Source organism: Corvus brachyrhynchos, unplaced genomic scaffold (genome assembly GCF_000691975.1).
Source record: "Corvus brachyrhynchos isolate BGI_N302 unplaced genomic scaffold, ASM69197v1 scaffold32, whole genome shotgun sequence".
In the NCBI taxonomy this organism is placed as follows: Eukaryota; Metazoa; Chordata; class Aves; order Passeriformes; family Corvidae; genus Corvus; species Corvus brachyrhynchos.
This window is the reverse complement of record NW_008237919.1, coordinates 5,867,988-5,886,367: the sequence shown is the minus strand read 5'-3', so window position 1 is coordinate 5,886,367 and position 18,380 is coordinate 5,867,988. Positions and strand designations below refer to the sequence as shown.

The following is an 18,380-nucleotide window of genomic DNA, read 5'->3' as shown; positions in this document are numbered from 1 at the left end:
AGGAATGAGATGCTGTACTGCTCTACCATCTTAATTTGTGCCCTTTACTATCTGGTAAATATTTCCAATCTGTCCATGTCATTCATGGAGATTAAAACTCTTGTATATTTTTAACCTTTTTTCTCTCACTGGAATATACCTGAGGGTTTTCTAAACACTCAAAAACTGCTCATAGCTTCCATTTCATAGCCAAAATTTTAGAACTCACAAGCCTGCATAAAAAAAAGCCCATAAGACTTTCATAAAAAATACATATTTTCTAGTTTGGAAAAAGGTAATCAGTTTTTAATTTGCATCAAACATTTACAACTTGACATGCACAAGCACATTTCCCAGTCTGCTGATATGTACAGGTATGGATGTATTAATGAAGAGGTGTCACCTAGAAATGATATCCTGTTTTAAAAAAACTGCATTAACTCTGCAGGTTAATCACTAAAACACTGTTTTATTTACATCACATTTAGAGATTCTCTTTAAGAAGACCTAGAAAACAGGCAATTGCTGGAAAATGCAGGTAATTTTTTTTTAATTGACTACTTATTTTTGTTACAGTTGTGTTTTTAGGGTGACTGATGGTTACACCATCAGATAAAGCAACAGGGAGACATGCATTATCATGTGCTACATTTAGACATTTCTATAAAAATGTCTGTGCAATGATTTTTCAAAATGACAATAAAATGTGTTGTACAAATGCATGTACTTTTGGGAGGGACTGCAATCTTAAATGCTTTAAATAAACTCAAGTCATATTTTCTCAGAAAGAAAACCTGGGTTTCGATTTTCTTCCATTATCCCTTGCACTACTAAATGATGAATAAAACAGATACTTTAAATTTCCCTCTCTAGCAAGAGCAGGTTAACCACTGGCATTAGGGCCATAATCTCGCAAGAATTACTTCAAATGCTCCATTTAGTTCACACAAGCAGTCACCTTCAAACATGAGGTGGCTGATGTACCCAGGACCATCAGAAGGGCACTACAAGGCACCATTATCCTGTGTTACCCCATCGCAGCTGAAAGCGCGACGTGGGCCAAATGTGTCTGAATCCCATCAGCTGATGCTGCTGCTGCCAGGGGAGACCAAACGCCTACAAAATTTCTTCCTGCACTTTCCAATTCTTTCTCTTCCCTGCCACAGCTTTCATGTTCAGCAGCCTCCATCACAACTGCAGCCTCCCCTCCAGCAGCCTAACAGGGCTGGGAAACAGGCTGCCTCCCCATCTGCTGGTACCACCTACCTCGCTGCTGGCAGGCATGCTGGGGACAGGTGGGCTCTCTTCTCCCCAGTTCTGTTCTGATGATAAAAAAGAGAATACAGCAGCAGTACTTAGAGCAAGCAAATGTCTCACTAGGGTGGCAGCTGGGCTACAGATTTTTCCGTTCCAGGTACTTGGTATCTTCAGGGTTTTCAGCCAAAACGAAAAAGGATGAAAAGTGTCAAGAAGCCTTTTCTTCTTAAAAAACTGATTTTATGGAAGTTTTCATTATTAAATTTCTATTTTTAAAACAGTATTTATCTCAATGTCCTCCTATAAGCTAAAAGCAAACAAGACAGTAATGGACCAGCTTCTCAGCTAATGGAAATTGGCAGTAGTTCCTCTCAGACAATAAACCTCAATTTCAGGTTTCCCTGGCAAAGGAAAAACCTCTTAGAAGTGCAGATTACATCTTTACAGATTTTTTAGTTCAAGGTGAGATGACCTATAGGTGATATCCTATATAAGAAGACACTATGCTTTACCCAGACCATTCTGAAGGGACTATATCCTATCAGGCCTCAGGAGGTGTCTTTGGACTCCAGCCTTCTACACAGAGATATTACCCACAGGCTCGTGGCCTCACTTCATGAGCTGCAAATGCAGGGCGACCCACTAACTTGCTCCTCAGATTTTTCTTCTCTTTGGAACTTAATAATCTGGGTTAGGGAAAAGTATTTTTCAGTCTTCAGGAGACTCAGCTCGTGTGTGTCATGGGCAAGAAAACCAGAAACAAATGTAGCAGCAATGCTGTAGCTCCTGATATGGCAAGAGAGCTGATGGAGCAGACCATTTTCATACAATCCTACTGGAGAATGCCACAGCAACAATGTCACAGTGTTGTTAATGGAAAGCACTCTCAATGTCTACATGTCAATTCAATACAGAGGGATATGAAATAAGAAAAACAATGTTGTAGCCATTACCTGTGCCTTAAGAAAAAGATATGTCAGTGATTGCCCACACAAAAAGCAGAGAAAATCTGCCTTGTTATTCTGTGATGTGAACAGAAATATTTTTTAAATGGCCAACCTAAAAATAACATCAGAAAATTAACAAGTTTCTTCCTGAATCTTACATATAAAATTTTGTATTAATACAAACATGAATTGACCTTTTGAATATTTTAAATTTTGGGGTTTTTTTCACTTTAAACAAGCATGATATTTAAAAAAATAACAGAATAAAAAGCAAATACAAAATACGTAATAGCACCATCAATTAACTTTTGCATAAGGTTTACCAACATTGTGCTGTGATGAATTTACCTAGTCATTAATCCCTACCACTGGAAACGATATTTATTTGAAAGGAGGAAAGGGGAATCAGTCTATTAAGCCCTAAGATATTCCCACAGTCACATTAGTCTCACCATGGCAACACCACAGGACAGCTAGGACACAGTCACAGGGTTACTTGTCCTCTGTCTTGGGCTTGAGCAAGACCCCTCTGGTGCTGGACATGCCTTTTTTGTCTCTCCCATACTTCTCCCATTGCAGCTTCCAGCAGCCTTTGTACTTGCTGTCCATAGCTAACAGGTCTGGCTGTGCTCAGTTCTTCCCTCTGGCATCTCTTATCAGTGACAACCTTCTTGAAACCAGAGTCATCAATTTTGGCAATAGGAAGAAAGCTCGTGCCGGGGGTGCGGTGGGGGGTGTGGTTTACAGCAGTGCTACAACTCTAATTCTTACCTAAACACTTACAAGTACCTGAGACTAATTCAGTCAGCCCACACGACAAGTACCTAACTCCTGAGCTCTGTCTTCTGCCTGTATCTTGACAAAGAACTCCTTCCAGAACTGATACGTGCCACTTGAATCTCTGTGGTTTGGCCTTTGCCTGTAAGCTGTCTAAAAGAGTTTACAGGAAAATAATTTGGCTTCGATTTTTTTTTTCTCACTGTTTCATGTTCTCCACAAATTCCTATTAATTTCAGTCATTCTATCAAAGTGATCACCACTGCACTCACCCTGATTGACCTGTATTATGGATACTTTGGGATAACAGAGGGCCAATTGTGCCACAGGGGTTTTGGCAGCCTTTGATCCCAACAACCAGAAGGTACTCCTGGGATAGCTTTACGGATAAGAGAGCTCTTCGGTATCCTGTCTACATCCATCCTCCCTGGGATCAGTGATGATTCTATGCCAACTGTTTTGTGATGTGCAAGACCTCCTTCGCCCCTTTTTCTGCAGAGTGTGGTTTGGGGAATGAGTTTCTTGGTTGTTAAAAGGTTTGGGTTTTCAGAGTCATCATCTTGTAATTACACCTAAATTAAGCATTTTCTATTCTCTGCCATTTCCTGTCTTAGAAGAAGGAAAAGCTTGATGAAGTCTACTTCACAGAAGGCAGAAGCAATATGGCAGATTTAGCACACGGAGAGGTACTTTTTGACCAGGTAGGAGTAGGTTTAGCTATAAAGGTTGAAACGCCATGAACTAGCTTGGAGTTTTCAATTACTTTGATTTTCAAGTACTAATCCTGGCTCAAGACACCTTCCAGTCACAGTGACTTGGAAAATACGGTTTCTATTGCTTCTGTGATCTTACTAGACACCTGTGACTTAGGATCCCAGCTGGGAGGACAACCTGCTAAGGTTAACTTGAAAACCTCTTAGAGACTGCATTCCTAGGGCAGTATTTTACATCCGTAGTTTTTATAACTGTAATAAACTTTCTCCCTCTATATACTTTTACATAATATAAGCCTGTCACAACTTATGCTGTTTAGAAGCTATAAATATTCTAAGGGAGTTCCTGTTTTCCACATACAATTTGAGAAAGACTGGTGATGGCCTCAAAGGATTAGTGTCTGAGAACAGCATAGGGGGTTTACAGATTTGGAACATTTCTTTCCAGCAGTTCACAAAAGCTTGAAGTTTCTGAAGCTCACAGTATAACACTATAATCATTGCCAAATATTAAGCATGACTACGGTATAAATACACAGCTACACCAAATATACACAAAGGATACATCAACATAAAGCTCACAAAACATATGGCTAGGTAGACACAGCTATGAAAGGAGGCTTGGAGGCCTAATATAGATCCACTGTGGGCCTCACACTTCTGTAGAATAGTAACCGTGGTTAGGAAAACAAAGTCTTTGTTGTCCCTAAATCTTGCTCTAAAATTATGCTAATGATGACTAATCCTTGACTCTAATGAGCAATCAAACAAACTAAAGCACAGAATCCTGAACAACACATAGCTTAAAGCTTTGAGTAAATACACATTTCCAGGGACACAATAATCTGTGTCTTGGGGAAAAAGGAAAAGGAGCAGTAACTAATTTGGATAAGGGTAAAGTACTTAATAGAAAGCTGTTATTGTGGCCTTTAAATACATAAATAGCTGTTTCCTTGTTTCAGCTAGTTAAACAAAATGCTAACCCACTTTACATGCATTTGTCAGCTGCAGAGTGTAATTGGGTCCCAATTCACTAAATCACTCATACCTTAACTAAAATCAATTACAGTAGTATTTTTATACCTAAGGAATTTCTGCAAGTAATGTAAACTGTATTGAAATGTCACACTTTTTCTGTGAAAGAAATGAGCAGTAAGAGAAGATAAAACTACACCAAAAAAGAGGTACTCTATCATAGCACTTAATAAGAACAACCAAAGAATAACAAAAGAATAACCTTTTGACAGCACCGGTAATAAATTCACACCAAACCCTCTCCTGACACATGCAACACTCAAAGAAGACAATCCCAACAATTTGTATTATTGCTACAGTAATATGACAATTTGCAGCTAAAGAGAAAATGGGTCTGTGTCTGTTATTTCAGTGACACTTTACAGTGTTGAATAATGATGCACTTGAACATCCTTTGGACAATTGAAAATCTCTTCCTCTGAGACAGGACAGATGACATTTGTGAGACAAGCAGTCACAACTTTGATTTTTGGACGTCATATGAAAAATTCATCGCTGTGTTGTAATGTTAAATGTCAAAACATTATTTACTGATGCAGGCTCCCAAAGGAGATAATGGATTTTCTTTTCTTTTCTTTTTTTTTCTACTTAAAGCAATACAGTTGGGAAAACTTCAACACATGTAGGTACAGACTTAGAATACCTCAGTATGTTAACTGTACAAAAGTACCATATAAATGACAAAAAAAATGGGACAGTCCCTGGACAGTTCCAGACCCAGAATTCCTTTAAAGAAAGAGACAATAAATAAAGGGCTCTGAATTTCCTTGTGGCACAGAAAAACATAGGAAAAAAAGTTTAATAGTGAGGATCCCCGTATACTTCCATGGGATTTAGCTTCTTAAACCGTGCCCTTTGCTGCCACCACGTGGCCTTGCCGCAAGACACTTTCTGATACAGAAAAATAAAAGTTTCCTCCTTTAATTTATGTTTCAAATAGAGCCTTTAATAAATAAGCCATGTTGCTTATCTGTTACACACCTCAAAACCACTGCTTAATTTCAAGAATCTAAATGATCTAACATAACAAATAAACACTCAAGTCCCTCACTTTCTAAAAAAGTTTTCAAAGGCATTTTGATAACAGTCACCAGATATTCACCAGATATTCAGATATTCAGTGACCTAATGTACAGTGGATCAGTGCCCTACACTGTGAAGTACCTAAAAGGAAATGTCACTGAAAAAAAATAGTGACTTTAAATTTAAGAAGATACATTCCAATCTGTCACAAAATTTTTATTTCAAATAGTCACACTTCCACCCAGCAGACAGCTGTATAATACATATTCAAATACCAGCAACTTCTTCATAGAATTATAGAATCATTAATGTTGGAAAAGACCTCCAAGATCATCAAATTCAACTGTTAACTTAGAACAAGTATATTTACCACTAAGCCATATCCCTAAGAGCTACATGTCTTTTGAACACTTCCAGGGATAGTGATTCCACCACTTCTCTGGGCAGTGTGTTCCGGAGCTTGACAACCCTTCCTGTGCAGTACTTTTTCCTAATATCCAATACACCCCACCCTGGCACAATTTGAAGCCATTCCCTCTCATCCTGTCAGTAGATGCCTGGGAGAAGAGATGGACCCCCACCTTGCCACAGCCTCCTTTCAGGTCATTGTAGACGGTGACAGGGTCTCCCCTAAGTTTCCTCTTTTCCAGGCTAAACAAACCCAGCATCCTCAGCCACTCCTCATATGACTCGCTCTCTAGACCCTTCACCATCTCTCTTGCCCTTCTCTGGACCTACTCCAGCACCTCAATGTCCTTCTTGTAGTGAGGGACCCAAAACTGAACACAATATTCAGCTTGTGCTCTTGCCTGCAAACTACAGTCCCTACTGCTACACTTTTTTAAGGGATATATTCACACTTTTTTGGTTTGCTGCACTAAGACACATGTGAAGTGTCTTTAAAAATAACTTTTTAAAAAAACCCTAATTTTGGCAACTGTAAAATATACCTTTTTTAGATATGGTTATATGACAGAGCTTTAAATCCCAGGTTCCTCAAGCCCTCAAAAGGATATTGCTTTCGCTGTAATCATCCATGCTGGCATAATGCACCATGTATGACTTCCTCACTAGTATGCCAGAAAGGGATTTTCATTGGTGAGACAAAACATCTTACATAAAGAAACTTGTCAGAGTCATTTTCCTGCCAGCACCCAGGGAAAGGTAAACCAGAGACATTGCAAGAAGAAAACAAAAAAAAAAAGAGAGAGGAAAAAAAGAGTGCTTTTCACTTACTCTTGTAGACAGGAAGGCTTTCACAGCCCTCGTATTGAAAGATGTGTAATCTGGGATAATCTGGGATGCCTGTGTTTCCTAGGAGCCCAGAGGCACAAAGGTCAGTTTCTCTCCATAAACACCATAACCTCCATGCAAGCAAACTCTGACCTTTCATCCTGGAAACCAGTCTCTCTGGTGACAGTCATTTCAGTAAGGCACTATGGCAAAATATATAGATAGGGCTGTTTTTCTGCACAGAAGTACAAACCATGAAGCAAATAGCTTTCATAAGGGTTACATTTACCCAAGAAAAAATAATGCACACCTTGAAAAACTTTATTAAGGCAACATGGAGCAGCTGGCTTTGATGATGTTTGTTGTAGAAACCCTCTTTTCAAAAGTTTTACACACTGTTCTACCCCAACTTTGAGGGGAGAGATCCAAGGGCTGTGTTTTACTGATGATTTAAGTTCTGTTGTTTGAGACTGAAATTGTTTGTCCCATATCTTTTCTTGCTGGAATGGAGAGCCAACGTGTCTGTAATGAGCGCTCAGCTCACTTGGAAAAAAGCCGCGGGTCAGCTTCCCAAAAGAATCACAACAAATCCAGAGCTGGGACATAATCTCCAGGAAAGGAGCGGCTTCACCCCACAGAAAGCAAGAGGGCACATTGTCTGACACCAGCTATTTTAGCAGTAGGCTGTGCCTATTTCCATGGATGTGGACGCGTACAAGTGAAATATGATTTCCAGACATGAGTCAGGCTTTCAAAATTCTTAATGCTTTGTCTAACAGCTAGCTGGTTTTAGTTTATGGAACATTAGAAATACCAAATATAAATCTTAACATAATACCAATAATAGTATGACTATGTAAACAGAGAAGCCAGAAACCTGCAATGCTCCCACCTTCCTCATCCTAATTATCCCACCTGTTATTGAGCACCCATCCATATTTACCCTGTCATTACTGTGATGGTTCCATGAAACAGTCGATGAGTCTGCAGCTTTACCTGCCTGGCTCGAATCAATACATTCTGTCTTCATGTCACAATCTCACGATTATCCCAGCTGGGCTGTGCTTATTTTCTTTCAGTGACAGTCAGTCTGCCTCCTACTCACCTTTTGCTTTATGTCACATTGTTTACAGGACTTTAAACACTGCACATTCTTGCTGACATGCTTAAGATCTGTAACACACCACACGTCAGCCCATTAAATAACTCATCACCAGACTGTTGGTATGGCTCTGATATTCTGCTAGGAACAAGGAATTTAATTATTTGAGTTGTTCTTCAACTCATACATACTTTGGATTTCTTATTCCTTGCTAGGAAGTCTTCAGATGCTGTCTTGTCTTTAATAAACAACATCACTGTGGTTTTTTGTCCAATGAACTCATTTTCTATGTATTAGATGACTTATAATGTAGGTTTTCTCAGGAAAATCAACACATGAAAGTGGTGTTAATTTTGAGATAATAGGAGAAAGCAGGTCTTAAGATAGAAAATTAATATGAAGAGGTCCATTTAAAATAAATCCATATAAATAGATAGCTGTTCATCCCTCAGCTAAACAGAATTTTGCTCTGCCAGAGCACCTTATAGGAAAAAAAATTAAGAATATTCTAAAAAACTGGATCAGCAAATATTATTGTACATAACCAAAAGAGAACTATACTATCCATTTAATATTCATGAGCTTCCTCAAATTTAGATGTTTCAATTTCTTTTAACCCTGAACTTCCTCCACAGGCACAATAATAATGCTTAATCTTGTAAACCACTCAGCCCTAACTTCAAATCAAATTGTTTAGCTATAATTTTAAATTTAAATAAAATATATGATGTTCATTAGTACCATGATTTAACAGTTGCTAACATTAGTCTAGGGCTCCCATTTTTTATAACTAATACTTTTATCCTCTTGGCTAATTAACCAATTAAATTACTATTCTACCTAAATTCAGAAGGTAGAGGAATAAAAAAGTTTACAGTAAAGTATATTCTAGAGCAAAAGAGACAAACAATAAACTGTGGAACTTACCTCATATTCCCTGCCATAATGAGGAACAGGTTATAAATGTGAGAAAATATGAAGAGGAAGAGGATGGTACTGAAGAACATTGTCATCCAAGACCCATGGTCCTCTCGAAACATTTTCAGACGGAGCAACTGACCTGTGGTACAAAAATTATGAGAAGGCGTATTTTAGTCAGTCAGTAAATACATGTTTACATCATAATAAAACCAAAATAAAGTACTAAACTCTATTTCTTCCTATATCCAATTATTCCACTGTGTGTGAGGACAGATTTAGCATCATGCAGACAAACTACCCTTCTGTAGTTCAGAATGAATAGATATTATTCCTACAAAATAACAAATTACTTGCAATCCAAAGGAGGAAAAAAAGAATACAACAATAACTTATTAATAGTGGTATACTGCTATCAGTAAGATGATGAGAAAAACCACAGGCCACAACAATGCATTTCAAATGCTAAAAAAGGTTACTGATTCATACATAATTTTCCTTTTTCATGTCTAAGACAGCTTTTCTTGTCTAAGACAGTGTGAAGTATTTGAGGTATGTCCACTGACAAATATTATTTGCTTCCCTAATTTAATTCGGAACTCGAATTATGAGTCTGTGTAGGATCTTGTACTGTATGTTTCTCTTAGACCTAATCACTTTGGTCATATGATGTGTTATTATACTTAATTCTGCAGAGACTACCTTTTTTCAAAGAACAGTGGTGTGTCTTGTCACTTGAAAAGAAGCTCTGCTTACTCTCACCACTGGTGTTAGGTGAAACATTTATGGTGTTTTTGCCACGAACATATTTTTCAGGGCTAGCTTTTCTTCTCTGTCATCTCTTACCTTTCGAGAATTGTTTAGAGTATTGAAAACCCCACCAGCACAAGAGATGGGAATTTGTTTCTGCAAGGCTGGGAGTGCCACGGCAGAAGCCAAGCGGGGGTAAGGAAGACAACAGATAATTCAAGCAGCAAGGTGAAGAACAGCATCTAACAAGGACACAGTGCAGTCTGGTGCTAGAAGATGTCAAAACAGGGAAAATAGAAGTAATATGAGGAGCTGGACAGGGAGTATCAAGAGAAGTGATAAAGCAGACTGAGATGTGAAATGGTCTGGGATGGAGGCAATTTCTCTGAGCTGCTTGTGGAACTGTCCACATTTAGCATTGATTAGAGCTGGCCACAGGGGGAAGCTATAAAGTGGGAGAAATTCATAAAAAATTTGAAGTGGTCATTCAGGCAATCAGACAGGAAGATCCCAGGACTGGTGTGTGCTGCTGAAGATGGAGATGCAGGTTTGGGGGAGGAAGACTTGAGGACATGGAGCAGACATGGGCTATGGGCTGAAGAGGTAGGAGGTGAGCTCAGGATTAAGCAGCTGGAGGTTGAGAGTTCTTTGACAAAGCTGAGACTTTGGAATGATGTGGGAACCATGAGACAAGAGAAGTGACAGGTAGGTATAGGGGGGCTGAATGAAGCTCTATGATGGGACAAGAGCAACATAGGTCCACAGACCAGTCCAGTAGTAGGGCAGCAACAAGGATTCTGGGAGTGAGGAAAGGTGAAGAAAGGGAAAGTGTAAACACACATGTATATGCCCCAAGCCCCTGGACTCTTCTACTCTCACTGCTGGAAACAATGACAGCCTCAGGCCTAGCTAGACTGAGGATGTCCAATAAGTCTGTCCTTCCCTAAAGAGCAAGTGGAGGTCACTATGGCAGTAGCATATTATCCTGACTTACTGAGAGGAGGAGCTAAATGATAAAAGGTATTTCCCTTGCAGTTTGATACCTGCTCTCTGAACAGCTGCCATTGCATATGGAATATTACCAAGACCTTGGATTATAAACAGTACTCGCAAAATAGAGTTGTGATTTCAGGAAATCCAGATTAATGGAGAGAAAAAACACAGCCTGGAATCTGGACTTCTGTAAAACAGATTACTCCAACCTTTCTAAAACAGGTAAGAGAAAGATTTAATAAATATTCATTGCACCTCTACTTGCCAAGGCAATGTTTTTTCCTATTTAGTTATTACCCAATGATTAATACCTACAAATATGTATAAATATCATATTTTTTAAAGAACTTCTTCATAAATACTGTCTTCAGTAAGCAAATTTTTCCACTTCAACTTTCCTTCTACTCTAGCTTATGTTTGCCATATAGGACTTCATTAACTCTCAAGCAGGGCTCATCAACAGAATTTTTTAATGAAATAAATAGCACTTTAATCACAATACTGATATATAAAAAAGAAAGGAATTGGATATTGGCACAATCTTCTTACCTAACTGCATACAAATATTGCAGATATTACTTACTGTTCCCACCATACCAGTATGTATAACATGCTAAATGCAGTTGAACTAAAATTTGTTAAATGATCCACCTAATGCTCACATTGTTTTATATATCCTTTCATATCAGTTCAGTTGAAATAAAAATGGGTTGCAGCAGATGACTACCTAACACGTAAGTTGTTAAAGTAAAAATTGCAAATACTGCTTATTATTTTTATAACAAAACCTAGGACTCAGTATAATGCTTTTTTTATAAAACAAGCTAAAAGGTTACACTTGGAAAGCACACATAACAGAAGTATTATGGGGTGTGAATGGTCAGAAATTTGGAAAACCTATCTGGTAACTGGAATAGACTTGTACTAGATTAAAATACTATTGCAAACAGCCAAACAAAATTCTCAGAGAAATTCCAGAAAAATAGAACATTTCATGTAAAATTAGGTCTTTTATTATAAAGAATAGCAAACAAAAAGTAGCAAGGGGCAAAGAGAGTAGATAAGGAATAATATTACACAAAATAAACTTTTAATTCATCTTAACGTTCTTTTTTTGTTTTTTTTTACTTCAGGAAAATTATGCTTATTATGACCTTGTTAAAAATGTGAAATAAACCCCTGCAGGTATGACAGAGAAGAACATGGTTATTAGGATATATTTACACATACACAATTATATACTTAAAAAACCCCAAATAAATGTGCTAAGCCTAATGGACCTTTACAAATACAAGTTAAATGCCATATGAATGACAACCAGTGATAAACTGTGAATTAACTAGGTACAAAAATCAAGATTCTCCTATCATAATGTTTCCTAGCTCCAGCAGAAATTTCCTCAAAGTGTAATTTTTTACTGGAAACAGGTCTTTTTATCTGCTCCAACACAGAGAGAGAGCACATCAACAGTACTATGGGACACAGGGTAGTAGAGATTTCAGGGTTTAGGGTTCTGCAACAAACCAGGCAGAACCCAACCAGTATTTTTCTTCCAGTCCAAGAGAAGAGATAACTCAATAGGCAGATACAAAAAACAGAGTCAAACAGGTAACTTTTTTTAAAAAGGAAAGCTTTTCTAGTATCTTTAGATCCACAGCCCAAAAGATGGTTGCAGTCATTAAACTGCAGAAGCAGAAACAAGAGAAACATTAAATTCTTACCCATGCATTTAGCATGCTTTCTTGTCTTATATTGGGAGTGATGAGTATGAGTTAAATATGAGTTCAACCCTTTCCTGGGCATATTTGTAATATTCTAATACCCAGGTCTTCACTGAATCAGATGTGTTCCCTTAATTCTGGGTGCCCTATCGAGGGATTGCTCTTTCTGCCCACTTAGTGTTCAAAGTCATCTCCATTAGTGGCTGAAACCGTTCAAGTGAAAAATTAACCTCAATAAATGGGAAGTATTTTTAACCTTGAAAACCGGTTCTACTTTTGTCAAAGCTTGGCAAGTCTGATTTTAGTCATGCGCAATATAATGCCATGGTGCTGTTGCTCATTCTGCCCCACTACGATATGCATATGTGTGTTGGCAGGCTTTGCTTAAGAATACGTGGACTTAGCAGTGAATACTTTAATGTTCAGAAAAAGAAAGTTTTCTTAAAATACAGATGCAAAATTTTGGATTTGAACTGTGAGGACAACCTAGTCATATCCTGCAGCTCGAGTTATTCTGTTGGTGCTAAGACAGTAGACAGAAAACTTGCTATTGTCTGAGATTAAAAAAATGTCACTTCTGAAAATTATTACAGCACATATTCTCTGAACATTAGGGTAGCTCCAATGGCCTCAGCATAGAGCAGGGCACGCTGCCTGTCTTCCTGCATGCAGTCAGACTGCATCCTTGATTGTATAAGGCTTTAAATTTTTCTGATGGAAGACCAGGAGATCCTGGAATAGCACCAAGCTGGGGGTCAAACCCCTTGTGTTCTCCCCTTGCTTATTAAGTTACCTCAGGAAAGGTTCTTTTTATTTCTGCACCTGTTCCCCTGTGTCCACCCTGTAAGTCGCTCACTTCAATTGCAAAGCACACTGCTTCAAGAACCTAGTCTCATTTATGGTCTCTAAGCTCTACTACAATACAAAGAATTAACAGGAGACAGCAAAAATATTTTAGAAAATTCAAATAGGGATCCCAGGGTAGACATGTGGGAAATGCCTACACAAACAGACATAATTTCTAATGACTCTCTGAGCTCCAAATGGACCTTACACAGCTGGGCAGCTCCATCCCCTCCAGCTATGTAACTAACTTCACACAGCTCAGCCCCAAGTGCAGCCCAGTAAACTGAACGTGATGAAGGAGATAGGGGATTTCGTTTAATTCAAGTCTGTGTCTGCCCTAACAGAGTTATAAGGCTACACATCCAGACTTTATCTGGCCAACTCAGAGCAAAGCAGAGCAGGTGGCACAGCTGTTTGCCTCCCTCCATTTAGACCTACCTATAGCCCTTGTCCAGAAACTTAATGAGATCAGGAACCTGGCATTACAATTCCCTCATGCAGCTATGGCCATACTGTTTGTAGCTAGTCTGTGATTTATTTATACTGTCAGCACAACTTGGAATCAAGTGTCTTGTGCCTTCGTTTGTAAGTATTGAAAAGGAAGGCAGAGAGGTAGGAAATACCATTCAAGTCCAAGAACACACAAACTCTAGCCAAGAGGATTTTAGGAAAATATGGATTTCCTATACATATTCAAACTACTTTTAATTGAACATGTCATGAGAAAATGTTACTTAACTATGTTTCACATTTTTAAGAATTCACAGGGATATCTTATAAAGTTCAGCAGAAGAAAAACATTACACGGTTTGTTTAATCTTTTATATTCACGAAGGCAAAGGAGAAGGGAAAGTATAGCTACCGTAGGTTAAAGTCCAGTACTTCAATACTTTAAAAAATACATTTATAGAACAAACACTCCCCACCTGTGAAATACACTGTCAGTAGAACAGATGGTTTTCTATTTACATTCATTTCCTGGAAAGTCATTTGACTGCCTTTGTTGCTGAGCTTCTAGAGAAACCACTTTCATTCCTAATTTTGTTGAGTACAGTCTAAACCAGCTTTTTGTCAGGGAACTGAGTGGACTATAAATTTGCTAAGCACAATAACGCAGTCTTTATTTAGCAGGTCTTCACTGCAGCTCCTCTTTGTTATATTTTGACCTGTGTATGTGAACATACCTTTGGAAAAGTCTTATTGTAGTAAGCTTGACATGAAAGCAAAACATTAAGTTAGAAAAAACCCCACTATTACCAACTTAATGGTTGAAGATGCTTCAAAATTTTCAATGAATCAGTAACATTCTGTAAAGGTCCTTTCTTCCATTCAAGTGTGGCCTGTACTAATGAAAATTTTATTCTGTCATCCTAGTAAGCACTGTAGTGGACTCCAATCTATAAATGGCTATTTGGATGATTTTCATACAAAGCTTCTCCTTGGACAGACCTCACTGTTTGGTATCTACTACATCATTTGGAAATTTTCTAGAAACATAACAAACTGCAGTGGGTGACAGTGCATTCTGACAGAATAGTCCAGCCTTTGGTTTTATCAGGAGTAAAAAAATCATTGGAATTAAGCATAAGGCTTTACAAGCATTAAAAACTTGCTTTGAAAAATACACTGCAGATCTATATTCCACACATTCCATAATGGGAATTGATACAAAGTAGGCCACAAAGAGTTAGACAAAAAGAATATTCTCTAACCCTACCATAAGCAAAATCTTTTAATCCTGGGACAAATATTTACAGAAGAAAATCAAATAAAAAGATCCAAAAAAAGCACTTTGTCTAGCACTATAGATGGAAAAGTTTCTATGGCCTTCACTAAAAGCAGAATTTCATCCTCATTTTTTTTGATGCTGTTTTCTTGATCTCAGTCACAGCTCACTGCACAGCTGCCCACATTAAAATTGCCCCTAGGCCCCATATGGATACTCAAGGCAATCAAAGCAATGATGGAATGAGCATGGGAAATTACTGTCCTTCTGTCACCTCCTCTGCTTTTTCCAAAGAGAGATACAGACACATTAGTGGCCAAGGGACACTGTTTGCACTTCAGAGTGCATGCTTTTTTTTCTCTCATCCATCGTACACTACAGTAAATAGCAGAGAGGAAAGTATATAAAGCATTTCATGTAGGTTCATGAAGATCGGCTTGTGTGGATGTTGTAGAGTAAGCTGTGTTACCTACTTAGACTTTACATTTTTCTCAGATAGAGGAGAGAGGTTGTACATTATACTATGTTCTGAATTCTTTTGCCAGTTCAAATGCACTGAATTTAACTTATAATTTTTGAATTTTAAATTCAATGTATCCAACTCAATTTTTATTCTAAAGGCTGTTGTTCTCTCTTTTCCCTTCAGGCATACTCCATGGACAGATGATGAATGGTACATGCATTATTTTCAGTTGCAACAGAAATCCTAAGCCAGAGTGGTACTGTTATTTGCTGATTCTGGTTTGCCTTTTCACTTTATTAACAGGATTTCTAGGCAATATACTCGCACTACGACATTATGTTTACTGCATGAAGACATGGACTACCAATACCATATTTCTCTTTAATTTGGCACTGTGTGACTTTACTTGGACTCTCATGGCACCTTTTTCAGTATATTATAACATCCAGAAGTTAGCTGTCTATTTCAGCCAAGTGTTTCATCAGATCATAGGACTATTTTTTAGTATTAATATCTATGGAAGTGTGTATTTCCTGACACTCATCAGTTTGGACAGATACATAGGTGCTGTTCATCCCATCACTTCATTAACATGGTGGGACAAAGAAAAGGCCGTGTTTTGTACCATCGGGGTATGGATCTTCATAGTGATTGCATCGATGCCTGAGATTTACTACACAGTTGCAGCTAGAAGACAGCATAACATCATTCATTACCTGGACAGCACTGAAGAACCATTCCAATTTGCAGTGCCATTCATGGTCTCCAAAATTGTATTGAGATTTCTTCTTCCAGCCTCAATCATCTTTACATGCTATGTGTTGACTCTCAAAGCCTTACTACAGCTCAGTAAACGTCAGCAAAGAAGGAACAGACTTGTTAGGCCTCTGTTACTGATTTCAGCTACTATGATTGTATTTGCTGTTTCTTTCACACCTTACCATGTTATGATGATGGTGATACTAATTTACAGAATTACTTGTCAACCACCCTGTGAGAATATAAGCACACTAAGTGCCATTTACAAAGTCACAGAGATCATCTGCAGCATCAATAGTTGCCTTGACCCAATCATTTTTACAATAGCAAATAAGACATTCTGTCAAAGAATTAAAAGTATAAAATGTCATCCCAAATGCCAGTACTGCTGTTGTCTGACAGGAAGGGTAAGGGACATCCCTCTGAACCTGAGAACAATGACTTAAACACCAGTCTAAAAAGACTTGTATCTCCAACTGCTCATTTGCCTTTTTGTCATCAGACCTATTTAGTATTCGGCCTCTTGTATTCTACAGATATCTCTTGAATAAGCAAGAATACACAGAAATGCAGAGTAAAACTTAACATTAAAAGAAACACTAGCAGCTCCTAGCTGTACTGAATTGGCATTTTAAATATTGTTGTCATACCCTAATTTATTGTGAAATAATACTTCTATCTGTATGTACATACAACATGGAACAAAAAATGATGAAAAGTTCTGAGTAGCTCCTTTAATTCTGGGTGAGAAAAATACAGTGAGATTAAGAGCAGGCAGTGTTGAGGAGCCTTCTTATAGTTTCTGCGAATTATTTCTTCATCTGTTTGTAAGTGCTGCTGCAGTTGTGATTGTGCAATTAATAACTGTCATAATGCTTACAGCTGGGCTGCTTGAGCATTTGCAGAGAGGCTTTCTACAAGTACTTCATTTTAATGCTGCTTGCACTAGAGTTCCACTGCCAGTAGAACCTCATTAACCCAGGAAAGTGCAGCACATTTCCAAAAACAAGCAAACAAAAAATAAATAGTAAGATAAAAGTCCCTGAGGATAGTCAGAGCCACAGTGAATCTGCTCATGAAATAAACAAGCATGGATTAGAGAGCTTTGCTAAGCCTTTTCCCAGGCAGCAGGGGTTCCCCCAAATCCCGGGCAACTACAGCTGCTTGTAAATAGTGTTCTGCTTCAGGGAAGCCTGTGTTCTGCCATGAACTCTGAACTCAACAGAGAGAAGTGTGCACTGGAAAAGCTCTGAAATAAAAAGGTGTTTTAGCTCCAGAAAGGTAAGAGATGCCACTACATAGAAGTGCTTCTCCTCTGTTCCTTTGGGGTCTTAGCATCACAGTTTCAGGACAGTCCAAGATAATTAGACTATAATGAATTTTAATCATTCATCCAGCACAACAGTCATCAGAACATCCACCTTCAAGAGTCATTAAATATGTGTTCTTTCATCACATTGTATGGGCAAAAAAATCGTGTTCCAATAATCAGCCACCTGCTGACTTGTTTTCTTGCCAAGTTCCACACATTACCTTGTTAATGATGAAAGCCCATGTACCAGTGAGCACATTAACTTTACTTTCAGAAGTTATTGATGATGAAGTAGATTTTATTATACTTCGTACAGTGTCTTAATTCTTTAATTTCCACAGTTTTAATATAATTTTCTCCTTGCATGTATTATTCTAAATTATTCTATTCTACACGGGTATTGAATCTCTCTTGTTCTATGTTTCAATTGCATTGACTAAATATATATGTATAAAATTTAGAACTACTTTTTTTTTAATTGTCTGTAACTGTGACAAGAAAAGAAACTGGTCCTGATAATCTGAAACACTTTACAAGTGTTGGGATGTACTAGTACACTCACAGAATCCCGCAGAAAAATTGCATGCCTATGTGTACTCACCTCATTCTAAGTACTGCTTCTTTCCTTTGATATTTCTTAATACTTCAGTTTTTCTTACTTTAAAAGAAAAATATTCTTGTTTTTTTAATTTAATTGTCTATTGGAAACATGAGGAAATTATTAACATTGCATTGGCTTCTCTGCGTAAAAAGAGAGCTTTTTAACTCATGAATGGGCACGCATGGGCAATTAACTAGACGTATACATGTACACCTCAGACCGATA

General features: G+C 38.0%; 2 protein-coding genes across 8 annotated transcripts in view; one reads left to right on the top strand and one right to left on the bottom strand.

Annotated features, from left to right (window-relative positions):
• TMEM117 (transmembrane protein 117) overlaps window positions 1-18,380 on the bottom strand; it is a 198,509-nt gene that overhangs the window by 157,480 nt on the left and 22,649 nt on the right. For 6 of the 7 annotated variants that reach the window (XM_008632769.2, XM_017733148.1, XM_017733151.1 and 3 more), the window contains one exon: window positions 8,994-9,126. In XM_008632769.2, the coding sequence (XP_008630991.1) occupies window positions 8,994-9,126 (133 nt within the window). Of the gene's footprint in view, window positions 1-6,967; window positions 7,046-8,993; window positions 9,127-18,380 lie in introns of all 7 variants that reach the window. The other variant, XM_017733154.1, reaches the window with a different exon arrangement.
• Window positions 14,306-16,790, top strand: LOC103614850 (P2Y purinoceptor 1). Its single transcript, XM_017733155.1, has one exon. It carries the CDS (start codon window positions 15,684-15,686, stop codon window positions 16,686-16,688), a length of 1,005 nt encoding a protein of 334 aa, XP_017588644.1. The 5' UTR covers window positions 14,306-15,683; the 3' UTR covers window positions 16,689-16,790.